Source organism: Sinocyclocheilus grahami, unplaced genomic scaffold, assembly GCF_001515645.1.
Source record: "Sinocyclocheilus grahami isolate Dianchi unplaced genomic scaffold, SAMN03320097.WGS_v1.1 scaffold305.1, whole genome shotgun sequence".
In the NCBI taxonomy this organism is placed as follows: domain Eukaryota; kingdom Metazoa; phylum Chordata; class Actinopteri; order Cypriniformes; family Cyprinidae; genus Sinocyclocheilus; species Sinocyclocheilus grahami.
Window position 1 is genome coordinate 97294 of NW_015505484.1, and position 25764 is coordinate 123057.

The 25764-nt window shown below is 36.1% G+C and overlaps 1 protein-coding gene and 2 long non-coding RNA genes across 4 annotated transcripts in view; 2 read left to right on the top strand and 1 right to left on the bottom strand.

Moving 5' to 3' along the window:
• cep131 (centrosomal protein 131) overlaps positions 1–19949 on the top strand; it is a 30389-nt gene extending 10440 nt beyond the window's left edge. Inside the window, exons 10-27 of one of the 2 annotated variants that reach the window (XM_016293580.1) lie at positions 740–893; positions 1011–1108; positions 1197–1376; positions 1771–1962; positions 2049–2186; positions 2356–2481; positions 3398–3514; positions 3864–3893; positions 6559–6661; positions 7254–7455; positions 10221–10328; positions 14383–14500; positions 15730–15804; positions 16845–16987; positions 17539–17716; positions 19045–19241; positions 19368–19428; positions 19528–19949. In XM_016293580.1, the coding sequence (XP_016149066.1) occupies positions 740–893; positions 1011–1108; positions 1197–1376; positions 1771–1962; positions 2049–2186; positions 2356–2481; positions 3398–3514; positions 3864–3893; positions 6559–6661; positions 7254–7455; positions 10221–10328; positions 14383–14500; positions 15730–15804; positions 16845–16987; positions 17539–17716; positions 19045–19241; positions 19368–19428; positions 19528–19599 (2292 nt within the window). In that variant the 3' untranslated portion in view covers positions 19600–19949. The remainder of the gene's footprint in view (positions 1–739; positions 894–1010; positions 1109–1196; positions 1377–1770; positions 1963–2048; positions 2187–2355; positions 2482–3397; positions 3515–3863; positions 3894–6558; positions 6662–7253; positions 7456–10220; positions 10329–14382; positions 14501–15729; positions 15805–16844; positions 16988–17538; positions 17717–19044; positions 19242–19367; positions 19429–19527) is intronic. The other variant, XM_016293581.1, reaches the window with a different exon arrangement.
• LOC107601420 (uncharacterized) lies at positions 19900–21392 on the bottom strand. The gene is made up of 2 exons (XR_001610932.1): positions 20998–21392; positions 19900–20962 (listed from the first exon to the last, which is right to left on the bottom strand). It is a non-coding gene; the product is annotated as an uncharacterized lncRNA (long non-coding RNA).
• A 3251-nt stretch (positions 21393–24643) lies between these two features.
• Positions 24644–25764, top strand: part of LOC107601419 (uncharacterized) — a 5502-nt gene continuing 4381 nt past the window's right edge. Inside the window, exon 1 of the long non-coding RNA XR_001610931.1 lies at positions 24644–25038. This is a non-coding gene — a long non-coding RNA (uncharacterized lncRNA). The remainder of the gene's footprint in view (positions 25039–25764) is intronic.

The following is a 25764-nucleotide window of genomic DNA, read 5'->3' on the forward strand; positions in this document are numbered from 1 at the left end:
GCGATCCACAGCGTGAAGTTGATGTATTTCCTCAGCGACCAGCACAGATCAGCTCTAGGCATGACGAAGCGGATATCGTCCTCTTTTGAAAGACCAAACAAAGTAGTTTCGCTTTCAAAAACGAAGCACACAGCATCTTCACGACATGGTGGCAGCAACAATACTACAGTGAGAATAAAAGTTACGCCTTCTTTCCTTGCGTGAACGTTTGGGCGGCGTTATGCAAATCTTCCCACATAGTGAGGTAGATATGTGGGGGCGTGTTAGAACGAGCCGTTTTAGGTAGGCGTGGTTAACTCTTAACTTTTATAAAGAATATCTCTTTGGATTTGAGACTTTAGTCTTTGCAACTTTACAGATCTTCTTTATGCACCAAGAGCTTGTAACACTCCAAAGAGAATGGAAAAATTGAAATCGCATTATATGACCCCTTTAAGCAGCACAAATGTTTTCAACATTTATAATAATTTTGAATAATGTTGTGAGCACCAAATCAAAATATTAGAATGATTTCACAGGAATAAATTACATTTTAAAATATATTCATCTGAAAAACTGTTATTTTGAATTGTAGTAATATTTCACAATATTACTTTTTTTGATCAAATAAATGATCTTTAAAAACTCTTACTAACCCTAAACATTTGAACGGTAGTGTAGTTTGCGCTGCTGTTGTAGTTTGTGTCGGCTAACACATTGTTTTCTCACTTACTGGTGCATCATTGTGCATCCAAAACAGGAGCTTCAGCAGAAAAGAGCCCAACGTGCTGCAGAGGTACAGCAGATTGCAGAGGAGGAGGTAGAGGCACTAAGACATGCTGGGAAAGTGGGGCGTAAAAAGCTCACCAAGAGTTCACCCACTTCTCCCACTGACGTCAAGGCTATGAACACAGGTATGCACTATTCTGGGTCTCTGATCAAACTCCGAAAACATATTGCAGTCACATTTCACCCCTTAAGTCATAAAAATCCATTTTGATTAGTCACTTGGTTTGGCATTTGTTCTTCAGATTTTAATGTGAACGTGGTGCCTGATCTGGATGATGTGACGAATCTAAGGGCTGCGTCACCCGCAGGTTCTATATGCAGAGGATCTCAGTGTTCTCAGGTAGCGTCTCGCAACAAACTGGTCCTGATTCCACCAGTCGTGAAGAAAAATAAACACTTTTGCTCATCACATCACTTCATTCCCTCAGGAGATCCTCCAGAGGTCTGTGAGCATGGAGGATCAGCGGCAGGGGGCGTCATCGAGCAGGGCACAGTCAAAAACCACTCTTAATGACTTGCTGGACACACTGAAGCTCTTGGAAGAGGAACCAGAGAGACTGTCAGAGCCCAAGAGCTACAGGAAGGACAAGTATTCGTGGATTGATGAGGTGATTGACTTATCTTAGTATATACATATATACCAAGGCTGCATTTATACAGTAAAAACAGTAATATTATATAAAATACTATTACAGTTTAAAATAACTGTTTTCTAGTTGAATATATTTTAAAATGTAATCTATTCCTGTGCTGGCAAAGCTGAATTTTCAGCAGCCATTTCTCCAGTCTTCAGTGTCACATGATCTTTCAGAAATCATTCTAACAGTTCTCATTATTTGAAAACAAATTGGAAAACAGTTGTGCTACTTCATATTTTTGTGGAAACTGATACATTCTTTTAGGATAAATGCATGTGTCCTTGCTGAATAAAAATATTCCTTTCTTTTGAGTGTAAATTACCTTTTTAATGGTTGGCTAACCATCACATGCATTTTTTTTCAGGATGGAGACTCTAACTCCCTGACTACGGATAATGTGGAACGGCACAGGCAGCTGAGTCAGACTCCAGCTCTACCAGATGAGGGTGCTCTGCTTTCAGAGGCCAAACTGCAGACCATTATGAGCTTCCTGGATGAGATGGAGAAGTCAGAGCAGGAGAGACCACGCTCAGTCACTTCTGGATCACATAGGGAGGTAAGCACATCTGAACTGAGCATATGAAGCTATGTCTTTATGCTGTATCAGCACTGAATTTTATATTCATGTGTATGTGAGTGTAGGTGGTGTTGTCAGAGGAAGATCTAGCAGTTGTGGAACAAGCCTCAGCCACAGCTGCTGAGGTCACCGGCTCTATGATGAGACTCAAACTGGAGCTGGATGAGAAAAAACGCACAGTCAATATGCTACAGACAGCACTGGTAAAACAAACACACACACATTTGTATATCATCAATATGGTTCAATACTCTCGTCACATTCAACCTCCAATGATCCAATGATATTACATATGTTTATGTGCAATATGCAACAGATGCTACATGAATAGTGCTGTCTGAGACTGATATAAATGTGAATGTGTGTCTGTAGACTCAGCAGAGGGAGCTGACGATCCGGCATGTAAAGGAGACTGAGAAAGAGCTCAATCATACCTTCCAGTTACAGAAGCAGCAGTATGAAGCTACAATACAGAGACACTTGACGTTTATAGACCAGGTATTGATCTCAACACACTTCAACTGCATAGAGACACCAGACATCAGCAGACAACAACCTATATAGAGTGTTGTTTATAATTTTTAGTCTTTAAAAGCTTTCCTAGATTTTTTTTTATTTTAAAACATTTTAAAATGTAATTTATAATCCACATAAAGTAATTTTATATTGTAATAATATTTCGCATTTTAAATAACATCTCACACCCTGTCACATGATCCTTCAGAAATCATTCTATGTGGATTTGGTGCTCGGTTATTAATAATGGCTCTTAAAATTATAAATGCTGAAAACTGTTTTTGCTGCATAATATTTTTTTGTGGAAATAGTGATACTTGTTTCAGGATTATAATAGAAAGTTAAATGAACAGCATTTTTTTCTGAAATATAAATCTTTAACATTTTAAATGTATTAAATGGCACTTTAGATTATTTGTGTCCTTGCTGAATTAAAAAATTAATTTCTTCTTCTTCCTTTACTCAAACTTATGAACTGTATTACACTTTGTCTCCACAAAAATATCAAGCAGCACAACTGTTTCCTATATTGATAATAATCAGAAATGTTTCTTGAGCTGTAAATCAGCATATTAGAATGATTTTCTGAAGGATCATGTGACACTGAAGACTCGAGAAATGGCTGGAGTGATGGCTGATGAAAATTCAGCTTTGCATCACAGAAATAAATTTTTTTTTAAGTATATTAAAATAGAAAACCATTATTTTAAATTGCAATAATATTTCACATTATATTACTGTTTTTCTATATTTTTGATCAAATAAATGCAGCTTTGATAAGCATAAGAAACCTTTTTTAAAAACATAAAAAATCCTACTGATCCCAAACGTTTGAATGGCAGTGTATGTCTAACTAGTAGATGAGTTTGTACATGTATTAACTCTCTTGCTCTCTCAGCTGATTGATGATAAAAAGGCCCTGAGCGAACGTTGTGAGGAAGTAGTGGGAGAACTCAAGCAGGTGGATCAGAAATACACAAAGAAGATCGCTCAGATGCAGGAGCAACATGAGCTGGTGAGTTCAGTTTATTCATGTTTTGAGATGTTGGTGTAGTGATGTGATTGAGGAGGTGTGTCTGAGCAACATTTGGCCACAAGGGGGCCATCAAGCTTTAAATGTCTGCTTAAGTGTATTATAGCCTATGTAGCCATAGTGTGTGTTGGATTCTACAGCTATTGTTTCCACTGGTTTGTGGTTTTCTCTGCTGCTGTCATTAACTGTATCTCCGCACATAAGCTTGAGTATGTGCATATTAACATCAAGTGCATGTTCACGTGCCGTGTTGCTTTGCCACTGCTAACTGTTTCTATCTTTCTGCATTTGTTGTGTTTCTGTCGTTATCTTTCCTTCTGTCTGCCTGTAGGTGTGGCAAATTCTGGGTCCCATGTGTGAGGTAACTCTTTTTCTATCTAACCCCTCATCACTCCCATGTTCTGTCATTTCCTTTCTTTTATTCCTCTTATCTAACACAGACTTGCAGACTTTCCATTTTGCTTGGAGCCATTGACCTTGCATGCTTTTTTTTAACCTCAAGGAAGTAGCCTGCTGGCTTTTGATGATTTATTGTAATAACAGGATTATTTCCAAGTCAAACTTCTGGTTTCGAGACCTTGCTTTTTTCTGCATTCCACAGCCCATGTTTGTGCAAATGATGTGTGATACCATCATTGTTAGTTACATTTTAAGTGCTGAACATTCCATCAGTGTATCTTGGTGTTCCCATCTTACATGGGAAGGAGTTAAGTGCATGTTACATTTGTCATATGATTAAGATGGAAACAAAATACAGAAATAGGAAAAATAAATAACTTTGTGCTGCCTAAAGCTTAAAACAGCTCTGCATTAATTACTGAAGTGTAATACTTTTATATATTTCATACATTCATTATTGATTCATCATGCTGTTCAAATGAAATGATTGCTCTAGTCTAGTGCAGAAATGCACAAACTCTTTTCTATGAAGAGCCAAAAAACTGGTAACACTTCAGCATAAGGACCAATTCTCACTATTAACTAGTTGCTTATTAGCATGCATATTGGATGTTTATTAGTACTTATAAAGCACAATCTGCATGACCATGTTCTACATCCATAATCCTACCCAATACCTAAACTTAACAACTATCTTACTAATTGTTAATAAGCAGCAAATTAAGAGTTTACTGAGGCCAAAGTCATAGCTAATGGTTTGTTAATAGCGAGAACTGGACCTTAAAATAAAGTGTGACCAAAAACTTGATAGAGGGCCATGGGTCGATATTAATTGTTGTATTATATTCAACTATACTGTATTACAATTTAAAAAAATTTTTTTTATCAAATTGACTTAAATTCTATACATTTTAATGCAAAAATAAAACAAGTGTTAAAACACTACGTCAAGTTAGAAATAAAGATGTGCTCCAACTGCATGTTTTTGTCCCTGTTTTTTCCCTCTTTTGTGATATGAAAAAGGTGGGCCAAATTAAAGACGTCATCGACTTAAATTCTATACATTTTAATGCAAAAATAAAACAAAAAGTGTTAAAACACTACGTCAAGTTAGAAATAAAGATGTGCTCCAACTGCATGTTTTTGTCCCTGTTTTTTCCCTCTTTTGTGATATGAAAAAGGTGGGCCAAATTAAAGACGTCACAGGCCAAATTTAGCCCATGGGCCCTTGGTTTAGGGACCTCTGCTCTAGTGTATCCTCAACACCGTGGCAAAATGCACAGATCAAATCATAACATTGTAACAACTGTAAGAGGCCAACTACATAAACAGGGCCAATATGTTAAAGGGGTCATGTGATGCGATTTCAAGTTTTCCTTTCTCTTTGGAGTGTTACAAGCTGATTGTGCATAGATAAGATCCCTGAAGTTGCAAAGACTAAAGTCTCAAAACCAAAGAGATATTCTTTATCAAAGTTAAGACTCTGCCACGCCCCCCTAAAACGGCTCGTTCTAACACGCCCCCACATATCTACCTCACTATGTGGCAATATTAGTATAATGCCGCCCAAATGTTCACGCAAAGAAAGAAGGCGTGGTTTCAGTAACCGCAGTTAGTGTTGAAGCAGCATGTCAGGGAGACGCTGTGTGTTTCTAGGCGAAAGCAAAAGCACTTTATTTGGCCTTCCGAAAGTAGATGCATTTAGGAAATTGTGAAATTGTGACATAAATTATTTTTTTGTAGCTATAACCAGAGGCCAGTTGCATAAACTTAGTTACCAAGTTAAGACTGTGTTAACAAGTAGTTTGACTAACTAGCAGTTAACCAAGTGTTAATCAGTCTTACTTATAAGATTCAAATTATACCAATATTTTTGTCACAGAATTAAAACCCTCATTATTTATTTATTTATTTTGTATCGTTTCCTGTGGTGTTGGTCACTTGATTCAGTGAAATTACAATGAATGGTGACTGGGGATTTTAAAAAGAAAAAAGCATCTTAAAAGTGGTCCATATGACCATGCTCAGGTCTTCTGAAGTAGATAGCTTTGGAACTTTGGAAATTAAACTTTGTAATACAGTAAAAATGTTGACATACTAGCTGTGGTCACCTTGGCACGTGCATTAGAGAAGTACTGACGTGTGATTCATGAGTGAATTATTCTTAAATGATCGATCCAGCTCACAAATTGATCCGCTATACGAATAAACTTGAATTGAATTGAATTGAACAAAGCCCGTTTGAACGATTCACTGACAAATCAGACATCGTTGCTTTTATCATTAAGGTTCAAATGTTTGAGTTTTTCAGTCAAAGCTATCCTATGACTTAGATTTATGATACATTTATGGTGTTTTTGCATCTTTTTAACTCTAGAAGACATCAGACCCCATTCACTGTAATTAGACAATGACCGTGACCAGTGCATTCTGCACATTTTCTTCTTCTGTGTTCCATTAAAACACATTAAAAGTTTGGAGTTAAATTGTTTTGAGTAAATGACAACAGATTTTACACTTTTATGTAACATATTTCTTTACAGTAACCCATTAGACATTGTATCCTGCCATGACTGAGGTTTTGTCTTTGTTTAACCCTCCTTCCATCTCTCTCTTTCTCCTCATAGGAGATTAAGAAGCTGAAAGAGTTAATGAGTGCCACGGAAAAGATCCGCCGGGAGAAATGGATTGATGAGAAGACCAAAAAGATCAAGGAGATCACTGTAAAAGGTCAGCAGAGTCCAACAACAAGCATCTGTTCACACCAGTGCCACATCTCTCTGGAATCGGATCACCGCACCCTTCAACAATATTCATTACAGCCCAGCCTGCCTGTTTCTCTAAACCCAGCTGCCAAAATGTGTCACACATTTATGATTTATATCTGTGGCATTAAGAAAAGGATGAAATGGCTTATAATGTCATAACATTCTCCAAGATCGTTTGTTAAATTGCATAACTGGCTTGTAGTGTATATATATATATATATATATATATATATATGCAACTTCTGTTTCGAATATTTTGCCAAGTTAATACCATTTTTAATTAAAATTAGAGCAATTCGATTTTCTTTCTTTTTTTTTTTGAGTTTTGATTTGAAACTGAAATCCAGACACCAGAAATCCTAGATTTTCCTTGTTAACTTTTTGGATCCCCTTATAATTCAAACATTACGCCAGCAAATAGTGTCAATAGTAGTTTTATTATTTTCCTCCTTTGAATTCCATTGGAATTTCCCTGATTATTTCAATGCTATTGCAAACATTTATGTTAGATTTGAATAATGTTTGCATAACTGTCTCCTGCTGTATGCTCTCAGGGCTGGAGCCAGAGATTCAGAAACTCATCTCCAAACACAAGCAGGAGCTAAAGAAACTCAGAGTTCTTCATGAGGCAGAGCTGCTTCAGGCAGACGAGAGGGCCGCCCAACGTTACGTCAGACAGACCGAGGAATTACGACAGCAGTTGGAGAGAGAAAGAGATGAACAGTGCCAGAGAGAGAGAGAACTGGCCAAGCAGAGGTACGCACACCCTTACATACTCGCATGTGTCCAGTGCACAGAATCATCTGCTCACAGAATACACATCTGTTCATCAGAGATCAAACCAGTTACAGAGACGGACAGCCAAGACGATGTGTTCACAGATGTTAGAAAACACACACACATTAAAACTGGGAGAGAATGGAAAAAAGCGACCGAGGAAACTGACTAGACATGATCTTAAAGCTAAATATTTACTTAGTTATCACAATGAGGACTAAAGAGTCTGCTGTTTATAAGAATCTTTTTTTATTGAAGACTAACCCTGCAGTACAACGAACTTTCTGTTGGTGTATTTCCTGTTGAAAGATGAAGTAGGACTTTTTTTTTTTAAACCCGGTTTATAACTGTGAACCACGATTTGCCACAAAGACTGTTTTATTTCACACACAAACTTCTGTCAGACACTCTTCATGCAGCTATTTCCTGACAAAAACAGAATAAAACACAATATAAAAAAAGCAGAATGCACAATAAAAGCACTATAAACGTGCTCTATAAGGGTGCTTTCACACCTGTAGATCGATTGCTTTGTTCCGAAACAGGGATTAAAATGATTACAATGTTGCTTTTTTTTATTCTTGGTGCGGTTCGCTTTCACACGGCACAGACCAAATTTTTTAAAACAAGTCACGCAAAAGTAAACTGTTCTCTCATTGGTCAAAGTTCCACGGTTTATTTTCCGGGATTCCACTTAGCTCTCACGGCTGTCATCCGTCAGGATAGAACGACAACAGCTTTTTTTTTTTTTTTGTAGCTGTCCTTATATTAATTTATAATTTTGAGCAGGAGTCCAGGATTCATTGGGAAAACATTTTTAAAATGCACCTACTAGGAAGAAGAGCAATAAGGCGGCATTATAAAATGACTAGATGTATAATGGGTAATTACATAAGTTTCGTGAAAAGCATTAGCTTTGTTGTTTTGTTAATACTTCAAAATGAACCTGTGAATGTCTGTGGGTAAGCACGTCTTCGCCATTCAAAATCAAAGCTCACTTTTTCATTTTATAATGCTGTCTTATTGCTTTTCTTCCTAGTAGGTGCATTTTAAAAATGTTTTCCCGATTAATCCTGGACTCCTGCTCAAAATGATAAACTAATATAACGACAGCTACAAAAAAAACAACAACAATAAGCCCGCGAAGCTGTTGTTGTTCCATCCTGACGGATGACAGCTGGAATCCCAGAAAATAAACCGTGGAATTTTGACCAATGAGAGAACAGATTACTCGCGCGTGACTTGTATTAACAAATTTGGTCCATTTAGAAACCATGCCGTGTGAAAGCGAACCACACCAAGAATAAAAAGCAACATTGTAATAATTTTAATTTTAAAGCACCCTTAAGACTCTGAAGCCATATGATCGATTTCAAGACCAGAATGAAATTTATACTACCGTTCTTCAAAGGTTTGTCTTCAGCACAATTTTTTTTGTAAAGAGCTTTCTTATGCTTACCAAGGCTGCATTTATTTGATAAAGAATACAGTAAAACAGTAATATTGTGAAATATTATTACAATTTAAATAATGTTTTCTATTTTAATTTGAAATGCAATTTATTTCTGTGATGACAACTGGATTTTCAGGAGCCATTACTCCAGTCTATAGTGTCACATGATCGTTCAGAAATCATTCTAATCTAAGAAGTTTCGAAAGAATGGCATTTATTTGAAATGGCAATGTTTCGTAACATAAATGTCTAGTCTGTCACTTTTGATCACTTTATTGCATCCTTCCTGAATAAAAGTGATTTTCTTTCAAAAAATAAATACAAATTTTGACTTCAAACCTTTGAACAGTAGGTTAAGTAGTAATTTCCCCTCCATACTTTGTGTTCAAAGAGTTTATGTCCAGATTTCAAAATTGGCATCATCTGGATGCGAACACGCATCACACACTAGCTTTGACTATTTTCCATCAAAAAATAACAGCATAAAGTATTTAAAACAACATGAGAAGGAGTAAATAATGGCCTTTTAATTTTTTGGTGAACTATTCCATCAATTTTTGTGTGGATCGTGAATAAAAGTCAATGTAAGCAAGTAAGCCTAAATGTGTTTGGCTTTATTGAGGAGGCATATTTTTCCTCCCACATTCTATTAATTTCTCCATTCAGTCCTGAAAAGTGAACTCGCTCTCTATAACTGATTTCTGGCAGAATTGTGAATTATTCATAGGGGATAATGAAATCAACATGAGTATGTGTGTTTATTTGGTTATGTGTGTAGGACAGAAAGAGAAGCAGATGGGAAAGTGTGACCATATGTGCGGGAAATAATATATAGTATAAACAATGTAATTTGCACTTTCTGCATTGTTTTTTTCCCTGTTTCACTTTATGCAAATAAGATGCTTGGGACAAACACATTCCCAAAATTAAAAAAGAGTGCTGATTACATGTTTTCATGTAACAGTTGTGTCCTATTCACAAAAATAAAGCTAGTCAAGATAATGGCTGAAAGATCATAAGGTAAAAAAATCCCCAAAATCTTTGCCTGTCTTTAATTACTGTTGCCAAGATCAGTAGCAAAATGTACGCAAACACACCTCTTGCTCAGTGTTTAAGTGGGTATTATGTGGATAAGGGTTTTGCAAGGATTTTGGGTTTTATGTAAGTGGCACAAAATCCTTGTGTATAAAACAAGAATGAAGTCTTAATTTCCCATACATTGAAATTAAGAACACGCATTCAGTGAAAGTCTATGCACAACTGAGAAAATAATTGTGTGTTTGTGTCTCAGGTTTGAGAAACAGCTGCAGGAAGAGGAGAACTCGCTGCAGCAGCAGAGGAGACGTCTGTATAAAGAAGTGTCAGAGGAGAAAGAGCGAATCACACAGCTGGCAGCCAGGTCAGGTTCAAAGGTTATTTAAGGTCAAATTACTGAACAGTGTTTCTAGTCAGGAATAGTCTTAGCAGATAACTTCTAAAATAATTAAAGAAACGTCCATGTGTTTTCATGTTGTTATTATAATTGATAGATTTTTTTTATTCAATGTTAAAATGTAAAAATATCAAAAAAGATGAAAGATTTAACTTTTCTTTCTTAGCAAACATGACTAAAGTTATTCAGATTTATGCTTAAAACATGAAAAAATTGATTTGACAATTGATACCATTTTTAATTAAAATTAGAGCAATTCGATTTTCTTTCTTTTTTTTTTGTTTTGATTTGAAACTGAAATCCAGACACCAGAAATCCTAGATTTTCCTTGTTAACTTTTTGGATCCCCTTATAATTCAAACATTACGCCAGCAAATAGTGTCAATAGTAGTTTTATTATTTTCCTCCTTTGAATTCCATTGGAATTTCCCTGATTATTTCAATGCTATTGCAAACATTTATGTTAGATTTGAATAATGTTTGCATAACTGTCTCCTGCTGTATGCTCTCAGGGCTGGAGCCAGAGATTCAGAAACTCATCTCCAAACACAAGCAGGAGCTAAAGAAACTCAGAGTTCTTCATGAGGCAGAGCTGCTTCAGGCAGACGAGAGGGCCGCCCAACGTTACGTCAGACAGACCGAGGAATTACGACAGCAGTTGGAGAGAGAAAGAGATGAACAGTGCCAGAGAGAGAGAGAACTGGCCAAGCAGAGGTACGCACACCCTTACATACTCGCATGTGTCCAGTGCACAGAATCATCTGCTCACAGAATACACATCTGTTCATCAGAGATCAAACCAGTTACAGAGACGGACAGCCAAGACGATGTGTTCACAGATGTTAGAAAACACACACACATTAAAACTGGGAGAGAATGGAAAAAAGCGACCGAGGAAACTGACTAGACATGATCTTAAAGCTAAATATTTACTTAGTTATCACAATGAGGACTAAAGAGTCTGCTGTTTATAAGAATCTTTTTTTATTGAAGACTAACCCTGCAGTACAACGAACTTTCTGTTGGTGTATTTCCTGTTGAAAGATGAAGTAGGACTTTTTTTTTTTAAACCCGGTTTATAACTGTGAACCACGATTTGCCACAAAGACTGTTTTATTTCACACACAAACTTCTGTCAGACACTCTTCATGCAGCTATTTCCTGACAAAAACAGAATAAAACACAATATAAAAAAAGCAGAATGCACAATAAAAGCACTATAAACGTGCTCTATAAGGGTGCTTTCACACCTGTAGATCGATTGCTTTGTTCCGAAACAGGGATTAAAATGATTACAATGTTGCTTTTTTTTATTCTTGGTGCGGTTCGCTTTCACACGGCACAGACCAAATTTTTTAAAACAAGTCACGCAAAAGTAAACTGTTCTCTCATTGGTCAAAGTTCCACGGTTTATTTTCCGGGATTCCACTTAGCTCTCACGGCTGTCATCCGTCAGGATAGAACGACAACAGCTTTTTTTTTTTTTTTGTAGCTGTCCTTATATTAATTTATAATTTTGAGCAGGAGTCCAGGATTCATTGGGAAAACATTTTTAAAATGCACCTACTAGGAAGAAGAGCAATAAGGCGGCATTATAAAATGACTAGATGTATAATGGGTAATTACATAAGTTTCGTGAAAAGCATTAGCTTTGTTGTTTTGTTAATACTTCAAAATGAACCTGTGAATGTCTGTGGGTAAGCACGTCTTCGCCATTCAAAATCAAAGCTCACTTTTTCATTTTATAATGCTGTCTTATTGCTTTTCTTCCTAGTAGGTGCATTTTAAAAATGTTTTCCCGATTAATCCTGGACTCCTGCTCAAAATGATAAACTAATATAACGACAGCTACAAAAAAAACAACAACAATAAGCCCGCGAAGCTGTTGTTGTTCCATCCTGACGGATGACAGCTGGAATCCCAGAAAATAAACCGTGGAATTTTGACCAATGAGAGAACAGATTACTCGCGCGTGACTTGTATTAACAAATTTGGTCCATTTAGAAACCATGCCGTGTGAAAGCGAACCACACCAAGAATAAAAAGCAACATTGTAATAATTTTAATTTTAAAGCACCCTTAAGACTCTGAAGCCATATGATCGATTTCAAGACCAGAATGAAATTTATACTACCGTTCTTCAAAGGTTTGTCTTCAGCACAATTTTTTTTGTAAAGAGCTTTCTTATGCTTACCAAGGCTGCATTTATTTGATAAAGAATACAGTAAAACAGTAATATTGTGAAATATTATTACAATTTAAATAATGTTTTCTATTTTAATTTGAAATGCAATTTATTTCTGTGATGACAACTGGATTTTCAGGAGCCATTACTCCAGTCTATAGTGTCACATGATCGTTCAGAAATCATTCTAATCTAAGAAGTTTCGAAAGAATGGCATTTATTTGAAATGGCAATGTTTCGTAACATAAATGTCTAGTCTGTCACTTTTGATCACTTTATTGCATCCTTCCTGAATAAAAGTGATTTTCTTTCAAAAAATAAATACAAATTTTGACTTCAAACCTTTGAACAGTAGGTTAAGTAGTAATTTCCCCTCCATACTTTGTGTTCAAAGAGTTTATGTCCAGATTTCAAAATTGGCATCATCTGGATGCGAACACGCATCACACACTAGCTTTGACTATTTTCCATCAAAAAATAACAGCATAAAGTATTTAAAACAACATGAGAAGGAGTAAATAATGGCCTTTTAATTTTTTGGTGAACTATTCCATCAATTTTTGTGTGGATCGTGAATAAAAGTCAATGTAAGCAAGTAAGCCTAAATGTGTTTGGCTTTATTGAGGAGGCATATTTTTCCTCCCACATTCTATTAATTTCTCCATTCAGTCCTGAAAAGTGAACTCGCTCTCTATAACTGATTTCTGGCAGAATTGTGAATTATTCATAGGGGATAATGAAATCAACATGAGTATGTGTGTTTATTTGGTTATGTGTGTAGGACAGAAAGAGAAGCAGATGGGAAAGTGTGACCATATGTGCGGGAAATAATATATAGTATAAACAATGTAATTTGCACTTTCTGCATTGTTTTTTTCCCTGTTTCACTTTATGCAAATAAGATGCTTGGGACAAACACATTCCCAAAATTAAAAAAGAGTGCTGATTACATGTTTTCATGTAACAGTTGTGTCCTATTCACAAAAATAAAGCTAGTCAAGATAATGGCTGAAAGATCATAAGGTAAAAAAATCCCCAAAATCTTTGCCTGTCTTTAATTACTGTTGCCTAGATCAGTAGCAAAATGTACGCAAACACACCTCTTGCTCAGTGTTTAAGTGGGTATTATGTGGATAAGGGTTTTGCAAGGATTTTGGGTTTTATGTAAGTGGCACAAAATCCTTGTGTATAAAACAAGAATGAAGTCTTGATTTCCCATACATTGAAATTAAGAACACGCATTCAGTGAAAGTCTATGCACAACTGAGAAAATAATTGTGTGTTTGTGTCTCAGGTTTGAGAAACAGCTGCAGGAAGAGGAGAACTCGCTGCAGCAGCAGAGGAGACGTCTGTATAAAGAAGTGTCAGAGGAGAAAGAGCGAATCACACAGCTGGCAGCCAGGTCAGGTTCAAAGGTTATTTAAGGTCAAATTACTGAACAGTGTTTCTAGTCAGGAATAGTCTTAGCAGATAACTTCTAAAATAATTAAAGAAACGTCCATGTGTTTTCATGTTGTTATTATAATTGATAGATTTTTTTTATTCAATGTTAAAATGTAAAAATATCAAAAAAGATGAAAGATTTAACTTTTCTTTCTTAGCAAACATGACTAAAGTTATTCAGATTTATGCTTAAAACATGAAAAAATTGATTTGACAATTGAGTAAGAAATGTAAGAATATTAGATAAAACGAGTCAAATTGATTTCTTAAGTGACTTTATCTTGTTTTAAAAATGTATGTTTTTTTTATTTTTTTTTATTTTGAGTGTCCAAAAGAGGGACTTGATGAAAGTTAAGTTATAACTAAATGGAATTGTGTTTGTGTGTTATATAGGCAGCATGCTGAGCTGGAGGACTTAAGGAAGCAGTTGGAAGGGAACAACTCTTTGGCAGCAAGAGCACTGAGAGAAGAGCTGGAGAAGAGCAGAGAAGAGCAGGAGAGACGACACCAGGTAAAACATCAACAAAATCTAGTCATATTGGTACATACAAATATGTATTAAAGCATACTCTCATCATTTTACTTACCCTCTTTCTTTGAAAGTGGGCGTGTGTGATCACTTTTATTGTATGGAAAAAAGTAGCTTGGATTTTTTTTTTTTTTTTTTTTTTTTTTTTTTTTTAGTATTACTTATAACTAAATGGAATTGTGTTTGTGTGTTATATAGGCAGCATGCTGAGCTGGAGGACTTAAGGAAGCAGTTGGAAGGGAACAACTCTTTGGCAGCAAGAGCACTGAGAGAAGAGCTGGAGAAGAGCAGAGAAGAGCAGGAGAGACGACACCAGGTAAAACATCAACAAAATCTAGTCATATTGGTACATACAAATATGTATTAAAGCATACTCTCATCATTTTACTTACCCTCTTTCTTTGAAAGTGGGCGTGTGTGATCACTTTTATTGTATGGAAAAAAGTAGCTTGGATTTTTTTTTTTTTTTTCATTTTTTTTTTTTTTTGGAAGTCATACATGTTTGGCAGGACATGAGGTCAAGTAATTGATGACATATCTTTCATTTTGTGGTGAACTATGTCTTTCAGGCTGTGTGCATGACTTTCAGAAATTGTACCACGGCAGATAACATGCTTTTTGTTTGAGCAATGCCCAAAATATGCACTGTAAAGAGTCATACAAAGCACTGGTAACCAATTAAACGGCATAGACGCATTAAAATGTGACGCAGTCAGTCTTAATAAACAAACTATCAACAAGAAACAGGAAGCCAGAAGTAAATGTGTTGCAACTTTCAGTATCACTGATACCATCCGGTTTTAAAGGTGTCAGGAAATGTCTTCTGAATAACTCTCATGCTAATCAGCACTCATCTTTTCTTCCTTCCATGCATCATCTAAACCCAGTCATTTTATTTATTTATTTTTTTGCACAGAACTCAAATTACTGTACGTGTCTGTTTAGAGATGTGTAAATGTGTTTGATGGTGCAATGTTTGCAGAGGTCACATGAAAGCACCTTTTTTTGTGGTGATATAGATTTTTTTTGCCTGAGGCTTTCAGGCACAGAATTCAAATGACTGTACGTGTCTGTTTAGAGATGTGTAAATGTGTTTGATGGTGCAATGTTTGCAGAGGTCACATGAAAGCACCTTTTTTTGTGGTGATATAGAATAGTGTCTCGTTCTTTTGGTTCTTTTTAATTGTGTTCTTGGCTGTTTTTCACATTAGGTTGAAATAAAGGCCCTGAAGGAAAGACTTGAGATTGAGAAACAGACATGGGAAGAAAATTATATGAAAAAAGAGGTGCGTGTTTGTCTTCACAAGTCTATCAAGCAGAAATGATGAGTTTATACATTTTATCTTGTTCTATGCATATTTTTTCACTCCTTTTCAAAAGCTTGTAAGATTTTTTTATTTTTAACAAATTAATACTTTTATTCAGAGAGGATGCAAGAAATGTATCAAATGTGACAATAAAGGCATTTATTATGTTACAAAATATTTCAGTTTCAAATAAATACTGTTCTTTTGAATTTTATATCCATCAAATAAATAAATAAAAGGATCACTGTTGCCACAAAAATATTAGGCTTCTCAACTCTTTTCAACATTGATAATAATAAGAAATGTTTCTTGAGCATCAAAAACAGCTATTTTAAATTGTAATAATATTTCACAATATTACAGTTTTTATTGTATTTTTTTTACTCTATTTTACTTCTATTTTTACTCTATTATAATCCATCTTTCCATGTTATGTCAGCAGGAGTTAAAGGTCACTCCTTTTCAAAAGCTTGTAAGATTTTTTTATTTTTAACAAATTAATACTTTTATTCAGAGAGGATGCAAGAAATGTATCAAATGGGACAATAAAGGCATTTATTATGTTACAAAATATTTCAGTTTCAAATAAATACTGTTCTTTTGAATTTTATATCCATCAAATAAATAAATAAAAGGATCACTGTTGCCACAAAAATATTAGGCTTCTCAACTCTTTTCAACATTGATAATAATAAGAAATGTTTCTTGAGCATCAAAAACAGCTATTTTAAATTGTAATAATATTTCACAATATTACAGTTTTTATTGTATTTTTTTTACTCTATTTTACTTCTATTTTTACTCTATTATAATCCATCTTTCCATGTTATGTCAGCAGGAGTTAAAGGTGGTAACTGAGTAACTTGCTTGGTGTAATTTCTCGGGTTTAGTGTGTTTATCAAATCTTGTCAAATATCTCTGTATTAATTAACAAAGTCACAGAAGCTTTACAACTGCATGTGTATGTAAGGATAAAAAGTCCCTGTGGTGATCTCAGAACACTGTGTTTCCTCTCACAGGAAGCATGGCTGCTGAGCAGAGAAAGGGAGCTTAAAGAGGAAGTGCGTCGAGGGAGAGACAAAGAGATCGAGCTGGCCATTCAGAGACTAGAGGAGGAGACTAGAGGAGCAAGAGAGGAGTGTGAGAGAGCGTCTGACAACCGGTGTGTTTCACTTTCCTGGTTGTGTGTCCTTAAATGTCTCTGGTGGCACAGGATGTTACAGTTCTTCTCACATGCACTTCAGTAGAAGTAAATGTCCATGTGTTGAATTAGCACAGATTGTAAGACGCAGTATGTGCTACTCATTTCCCTTCTGACCAGTTTGCTTGTAGACCATCATGAGTTAAATTATAATTAAAAATATACTGTATTCTGTGAAAATTATTTATTGTAATTTACACCTTCAACATAGTTGAATGATTTCTGAAGGATCATGTGACACTGAAGACTGGTGTTCAGCTTTGATTTTCCTTACATTTCATTCAAATGTCAATTTTGCATCCTGTTTGCTATCTGTATACTTTCAGTTTTGAGTTTTATAAGTTTTGAATAAAACTAATACTTGTGGGCCACATTTTTGAGCTCTTTCTAGACGATTTGCACTCCGGATGTACTGCCATTTACATATAAGCCCATCCATTTAACATATGGCGGAAGGACTGTGGTTTTTTTCGAACCGAATGTAAATTTGTATGTTATGTATGTGTGTGCAGGATAAAGCGTTTGAGGGAGAAATACGAGGCCGAGCTCCGAGATCTGGAGCGTTCGGAGCGGGCAGCATTGCAGAAACAACAGGAGATGAGAGAGAAACACAGTGAGATGGAGGCAGAGCTCCTCCGGCTGCAGTCGCTTTTACGACAACGAGAGCAGGAGAAAAGCGACCTCACCCAGGTAACCGTCGCTGCTTTGTTTGTCCACACTCATTAACGCATATAGGTTACTTATAAATCGACATGATTCCCCTCTCTACCAAGGATTGTAGAAAGAGCCTAAGGAATCATTTTTAAAGTAACAATTCTGGCTCCCTAATGATTTTATTATTGATAATCGGTCCTAACTATATACTAATCAATAACAGTCAGTAATTAGAACTGTGCTGTATAAATAATTAGATTGATTTAAGTCTCACAAGCTGTAACAAACCGTTACTTTGAGTTGATAAAAAATATTCACTTGTAGTTCAGTAAGTAAAGAAGTGATTAGAATTGACAGGATAAAAGCTATACTGCTTGTTTCTCTGGAAGTGTGATAAACTGAATTAATTTTGACCCTTTCTGTTTAACGTTGACTGAATGACTGAAAATGGATTACTGACTGTGGTTAGATAACTTACTCACTTAGCTACAGGTGTGAATATCATATTTATATTTCGTCCTAAAATTATAAGAATTTTATAAATCAATGAAGCCTATTTAAAAAAAATAGTTCACCAAAAAATTCAAATTCGCTTAAAATTTACTCACCCTTGGGTCATCCAAGATGTAGAGTAGTTTGTTTCTTCATCTGAGTAGATTTGGAGAAATCTAGCATAGCATGAATTGCTTACCAGTGGATCCTCTGCAGTCAATGGGTGCCGTCAGAATAGGAGTTCAAACAGCTGATAACAACATCACAAGTTAATGCCAATGTTTCAATTAATTTATAAAGTGAAAAGCTGTGTGTTTGTAATAATCAAATTCATTATTAAGATGTTTTTAACTTCCAACCGTTGCTTCCAGCTATAATGTGATTCCATAATCGATAATAACGCACGCTTCCTCCAGTGAAAAAGTAATCTAGTTCGAATCAGGAGAGAAATATGCATCGATCAAGCAGCATTTATGAGCAAACGCGGTTCTAAACATATGTGGATTTTAATGGACAACAGGAGAGAACACTTTTTCACTTGGATGAAGCGGAATTATGGATTATAATTTTTTATTTTGGCCCGAAGTGAGAGTTAAGTGCCTCGATGGATTTTTTTTCTTACAAACACACAGCTTTTCTCTTAACATGACATTAATTGATGGACTGGAGTCATGTGGATTATTGTGATGTTTGGATTCTTATTTTGATGGCAACCATTCCATTCCAGAGGATCCACTGGTGAGCAAGTGATGCAATGCTAAAATTGCTTCATGAGATTTATGCTCCAAAGAATCATTTTGTTTTCCGGGGGTTTTCAATCAACTTCCATTCTCATGCTTTGTCTCTGTCTCTTTTTATGGAATGGCTCACAGGCCCGTGACAAGTTATCAGATGAGCGCCGCAGTCTAGCAGAAGTGATCAGACAAGAGTTTGCAGAACGGCTTGTAGAGACGGAGGAAGAGAACAGGAGAATGAAGATGGAGGTCTCGGAGGCCAAGGCACGACTCCGTTTAGAGGTGGAGCGAGTGACAAGAGAGAAAGAAGAAGAGCTTGCAGAGGTGCATCAAAGGTCAGGATTGAAGAGTATTTTCCTCTTAGTTCCTTGTTTAGAACCAATAATTAGCTTTGGATTAAAACTGCAGATGAGGTGTTTACTATATGCTTGATGTGAGTTCCTGGTCTCTTTCTTTTGTAGAGTGAAGTCGGCTATTTTGAAGAAGGAAGAGACCGTTAATAACCTGCGCAAGCAGCATGAGGTAAGCTGCAACAAACCTGATTCCGTGTATTTGCTTGTTGCAGTAAAGCATCGCATACGTTTTGATTTACAACTAACTTATTTTTCCTCTGTCTTTCAGACTGCAGTGAAGAGAGCAGATCATCTCGAGTCTTTGTTGGAACAGCAGAGAAAACAGCTGTTAGGGAAATGATTGACAAGTTAGGGCATTGAAATCCCCCACAGCCCCTTCCCTTCTGTCATACCGTCCTCCTGCACAAAGAAACTTTCACTTTGTGTTTTTTTTTTGTTGTTGTCAGGTTTCTGTTTTATTTCTTTTGGTTGTTTGGATGAACTCATGGATTCTGGATGGACGTTTTGGTTCCACCAGACTTCTCATCCAGAAAGGCGGCCTTTGGCATTCCCATGGGAACAAGGCAAGAAATGAGAGAAGAATTTAATCTTGGAGAGGCTTTTGTGGGTCTCTCTTTCACGGATATGACCAAATTACAGACTCCTTTCAGCCACCGGTTTCACACAGCCAAATGAATTTAAGCATAGAAAGAAAAAGAAAAAAAGAGAGAAAAAAAAAAAAAACACGATTTCCTCACTAGAGTTTAGACCTAGTATGTTGTTGAATCTTATAAAACCCTCGACCCATAAACTTGTGCATATTTCACCCCAGAATCGAAATATATAAGTAAGAAATGTCTTTAAAAATTAAGTTCATTAAGCAAAAATAAACCGTTTCTACATTGCAAAAAATATATATTATTTAACTTGTATTTATACAACATGTTTTTAACTTTTAATTTATGCTTGTATTATAGTCATTTTTAATAAAAATGGAAATCTGATCACAACTGAGATTAATGGGAATTGCAAAACCCTCAAATGTCAAACAATAATGACAGTTTGCATTATGTGCAAAATGTGATACATTTTCATGGAAATTAGTCCTAAAATAAGCTTCAATTTCTTTATGCAAAATAGCATTTTTTACATTTCATATTTTGATTTGGGGGTAAAATCTGCATGCTTTTGTGAAATTCACCCAAGAAGTGGAAAGCCCCTTTTGCTGGGCACAAAGGCATTCACAGTAAACTGCTCCAGATGTTTCTGTAACTGCATACCCTCTTCCCGTCTCTCTCCAGCACTGGAATAAGGGAAATGGGTGGAGGTTACAGTAGACGGGAGACGTGGGAGAGGCAAAGGCTATAAAATCGAGCAGAGAAGTTAACCCTTTACATTAAAGAGGAGAGGCTTAACCCCCCACCAACACAAACATCCCAACTCCCCCTGCCTTTTGTGTGTTGCATACAGATCTCTTTTGTCCGGATACCCCTCTGGGCTATCTCTACATTACAGGAGATATCCCAGAAGCCCCCAGGACACCCAAACATGCTTTCACAGAGCCCACAGTGAGGCCCAGTTCTAGTCTAGACCTCAGAGAAATGATGGCAGCACAGCTAGACGATAGAGATTTTAGAAGGTTTGTTGACAGCAAAGCAGTAGATGGTGAAGATAAGTATAGAGTGTCTCCTTAGATTGATAGAGACTGACAGTAGATTGAGCAGCTCTCACAGGGGTACGATGTGCCGTTGATTTGCACAAACCGAGGTGAGAGACCTGGTTGAGTTGAGTAGAAAATTAAGAGAACGACAGTGTTTATGATTAGGAAAAGCAGAGCTGGGTTCAACAGGATGTGGTACACAGTGATTCACCAAGTAGGATGTTCCTGAATCAACATGCACTGTTCCCACAGTCATGGAAGTGTCAGGGGATTTTAAAATTGTGTTTTCGTAGTCATAGAATTGAATACAATCTAAAAAGTAATGGAAAACATAGTTAATATATACTTTCTCTACACAAGAACAAAATATTTTCGAGTAAAAGTGGCTTGCAAGCAGTGTTAACTAAAATTATTTTCAGTCATTGAAGTAGAATTGAAGTAAAATAAGTTGTCTTTGAAGCACTACAGTTACTAAAACTAAACTGAAAGCAAAAATAAAAGCTAAACAATGACAACAATACTAAAACTATAAATACATAAACATAAAATATATAAAAATAATCAAAGATTCAGTTAAAATATGAATAAATATTATAATAGTGTAAAAAGTTTTTATTTTTATTTTAAGGCATTTTTAATGAATCGCTCCAATTCACACATTGGTCTGAATGATTCATTAATGGCTTTTTAGTCTGAATCAAAATGATAAAACAAAATCCCAATCCAAGAATCTCAAACAACTGGAAAGATCATTGAAAAGTCATGGGAATTCATTGAAAGGTGAAAACCCAGAACATCTTGGAACAGCGCCAGCCAATTGGATTTTAGGGTTTAATAGCATTATTAATAACATTAACATTAAAAACCACCTTTATCAAACTTATCTTTGCCCATTGAATTTAGGTGTAGTCCATCGTTTGGAAGTAATTTTTACTTTACGTGAATGTTGTTCTAGCATTAACACCAAGATGTTGATCCAGGAACCTCCTTCTTGGTAAATTGACTGTGAGCTAGGGGAGATGTAGCATGACTGGTATTGGTTCTGTGGTTTAAAGCACAGCTAAAAGCCCTCCAATCTCTCTCTCGTTCTCGCTCCACATTTTATACCAAGCGGTCTGCCCACGAGAAGAACAAATGCAGTTCAGCAGGAGTTGGGGTGGCAGGGTGGGGGAGGTGCTTCAAAACTCTCACAAGTCTCCATTGTTTCTTGTTACGAAGTCCCTACATTTTTCTCCCTTTCATTTTTTGCAAAACTTTTGGTTTTATGAGGAGATTTTTATAAAACCTTTCAAATGAACAATAATGGCACAGGCCAGAAAAGCAGTGAATGTTAGATCTTGGGAAAGTTTGACCCAGATGTTTAATCTGATTGGGCAACTAGGATTTGTAACCAAAGATAACTTCTTTATAAAAACTTCTGTTGATTTACTTGCCAAACTAAATTGCTCAACAAAAGTTGAACAACGTGAGTGAGGCATGACCAACTACTTCCCATGTGAAACTGCTTTCTTGTACCATTTTTTGATGGATTTTGTATATCAGATTCTTCCTGATGTGTGAGCTGTTTAGTGAACGCAGCCACATCGAAAAGGTCAGAATGAAAAGTGCCTCATTCCCGTTCTCTAATGAGAGGATCAGGTGTCTCATTTCAGGACAGAGAGGTAACGCCAGAGTGAGCTCAAACTGTCCTCACTAGCAGAACACAGCAGACTCTGCAGTGTGTCTCAAGCGTAAATACTGAGATTACCCTGAGGCATAATTTCATGAGTCACCTGTTGACATCACATTTTAATGTGTGCGTGTGTATCCAAGGTCAGTTGGATGCATTCGATCAGAACCCCAGTGTGAGGTTCAAAATGTTGGAACATTCTGAGAATGCTTCAGATGCATTTCATGAAGGTTAGAAGTCCATTTTGGCAGCAGATGCAGGTCTTTGGCTGTCTTTCACCTTCGGATGGTGGCGTGGTTGGCATGGCCAGAGTTTCTCAGTCCCACTCGTGCCAATGAACCATTCTTTTGTGAGTGTAGTGTTTAATAGCCAAGCGCCGGTCGCCATTTTACTGGCCTTTTGTAACTGTGGTCTGAAAAAAACACTACTTTTATTATCTTAATTAATGTCTGAGATAATTTCCCCTTTTCCTATTCATGGTTTTAATAAGGTTTTTTTTTTTTGCATGTCTAAGTGTTTAAGTAATTTAAATGTGCCCTTTAACGTGTAGCTCTTAATTTGATTCTTTTACCCACATCCTGTAGTTTGGTCTGAGTTTAATAGCTGTGTTTTCGAAAAATGAAGAAAAGAATCTCCGCAGTACGAAAATAAATCTTGAAAATGAGTTTGTTGACTTCTTTTATTTTTATTTTTTTCTTCTCCCCCCCTCTTGCAATACCCAACAATTATAATCACTCCCGTTCTCCAAAGTCCCCTTCCTGAGAGATCCAACTTCCAAGACAACATTCAGATCCGGTGCATTTTCTATGCCTTTATTATTCTCTGCATTTTGTCCATCTATTCTATTCAAGTTGTTCCACAATCACTGATGGAATGAACTTCCAAGTTTCATCTGAACTGCAATCCATTGCAATCTTGTTTTGGAGCACTTATCTAACTAGATAACCAAATTTAATTTCTCTTAAAAAATTATTTTTTCTATTATTTTTCACTTGGATGGTTGACTGAAGATTAGTCATTGCCATATTTTTCCTGTCTATAATGTGCATGCAGTTTCATGATTCTCACCAGAATCAGGAATATTTATATTTAGAAAAAATGAATTTGTTACACCATGAAATACAATATGAAGGAAATGGTAATTCAATTGTAATAAATAAATATATATATATATATATATATATATATATATAAGTTTGGAAAGTCTTTGATAGTCTTTTATGCTCATCAAAGCTGTGTTTATTTGACTAAAATATTCATATTATGAAATATTTTTTTTACAAATTAAATGAACTTTATTTTTATTTTAATATATTTTAAAATGCAACTTATTCCTATGATGCAAAGCTGAATTTTCAGCGTCATTACTGTCACATGATCCTTCAGAAATCATTCTAATATGCTGATTTGCTCAGATTTCTCATTATAATCAATGTGATAAATAGATGTACTACTTAATATTTTGTGGAAATGGTTCTTCAGTAAAAAGAACCGCATTTATTTGAAATCAAAATCATTTTATAACCTTATACAAGTATTTTCTGTCACTTTTGATCAATTTAAAGCATCGGTCTGAATTCAAGTATTTTTTATTTTATTTTTTTACTTAAATCGTACTAAATCCAAATTGTTTTCAAAAAACTGTCAAAAAGACTTTTCAGGCATGTCATCTCAACTAACCACTTCCTCACTAAACAAACTTTTTTGGTCCCCAGTTCGAATTGCTTCTGTTTTCTCATTTGTAAGCTACTTTGCATACAAGCATCTGCTAAATAAATAATGTAAATGCCAATCTGTGAGTCACATCCGTCTGTAGGAAAGTCCTCCCTTCTGGCCCACATTTCTGACCTCTAGTTTGCCTATTATTAATAAATTGCACTGCATTTGTTTTGTGCAGCTTTTTTGGGGCTAACCACAAGTTACATGCAGCCTATTTATTTCTCAACAAGTCTAGGTCCCCATGTGACCATTTTGCACCCCTGACCATGGCCAGAAAGAGGAGTGGCCACTGTGTGGAAAAGTGTGAAGATAACTGCCTAGTATGTAAATATGGCAGCTGTGATAATGCAGACTATCTGGCTCTTTGAACCCAGGGTGTCTTCAGCATGTCTCTGCATGTCATTTTGGGTATTCTGTGTACGTGTGCATCCTTACGTCTGTCGTTTTGATGCCCAAGTTTGCTCATTCCAGGGTCTGTCTTCAAACGTCAGCTGACTTGCCACGGTTTGTTTTGTTCATCACTGTTGTTATCACCCAGCTCTGAGTCGTGAGTCTGTTCTTCTCGTATTTTATGTCTTCCTTTGGGGGAGGGGGAAGGGGAGTTGACCAATTGCTAGCAGCTGTTACTCTTTTCACAATAGGGCCGCCTCTCGAGCCCAGTGTGTGCGAGTGTGACTGAGAGTTATGTTATGAAACCAGGCACACTGCTGCTCGACTTCACCCCTCTTCGCTTGACAGTACTTTCCCTTCAGGTATGAGACTCTTTTGACATGTTTTGCAGTTCTTTTCTGTGTCTGTTTACATATTCTGCCAGTTCTCCTTGGATTAAAGGGCTGCTGTGAGTTGGAAGACTTCGAATGTTACATTTGGGGACAGTTACTTTGTCTGATGCGATGTGAAGCTGGTTCTTTTTGTGTTTTAGGTTACCTTTTTTAATTGTCTTAGTTCATTTTGAGAGATTTGTTATTTTCTTTTCTTAATTCTACGTCTAAAGAGAAATTCGATGCAGTTCCATAAAAGAGATGGACTTTGGTTTATGGTTTAATTTTCAGACAATACTCAGACTGAGTTTGTAAGCAGAGTAAAAGTTACTGGAACATTTCCACATACTGAAACCCGTTCACATGATTAGCATTCTTCTCATTCCACATATGACAGAAAAAGAATAGCAGGAATTCTGAAGACAAAAAACTCAGAATAAAGCTGAATTCAGAGGCACAAAGGCTTTTATTATATGGTATTTGAGACAGAGTAGTTGATAATTATATGTAATTACAGCAATTTTTCTGTTCCTTAATGGAATTTATCACTGCTAACTGTGGCTTGTGAACCGTCAGGGTATTTTAATGATTTGTGAATGTTGAATGGCACACCTAAGGCCATTTTGGAAAGGTTCTGCTTAAATTACTTTCAAATAGTTGTTAATGTCATATATCTGTATTAACAAACCTTCAGACCTGATTTCGTTTTTCCACTAA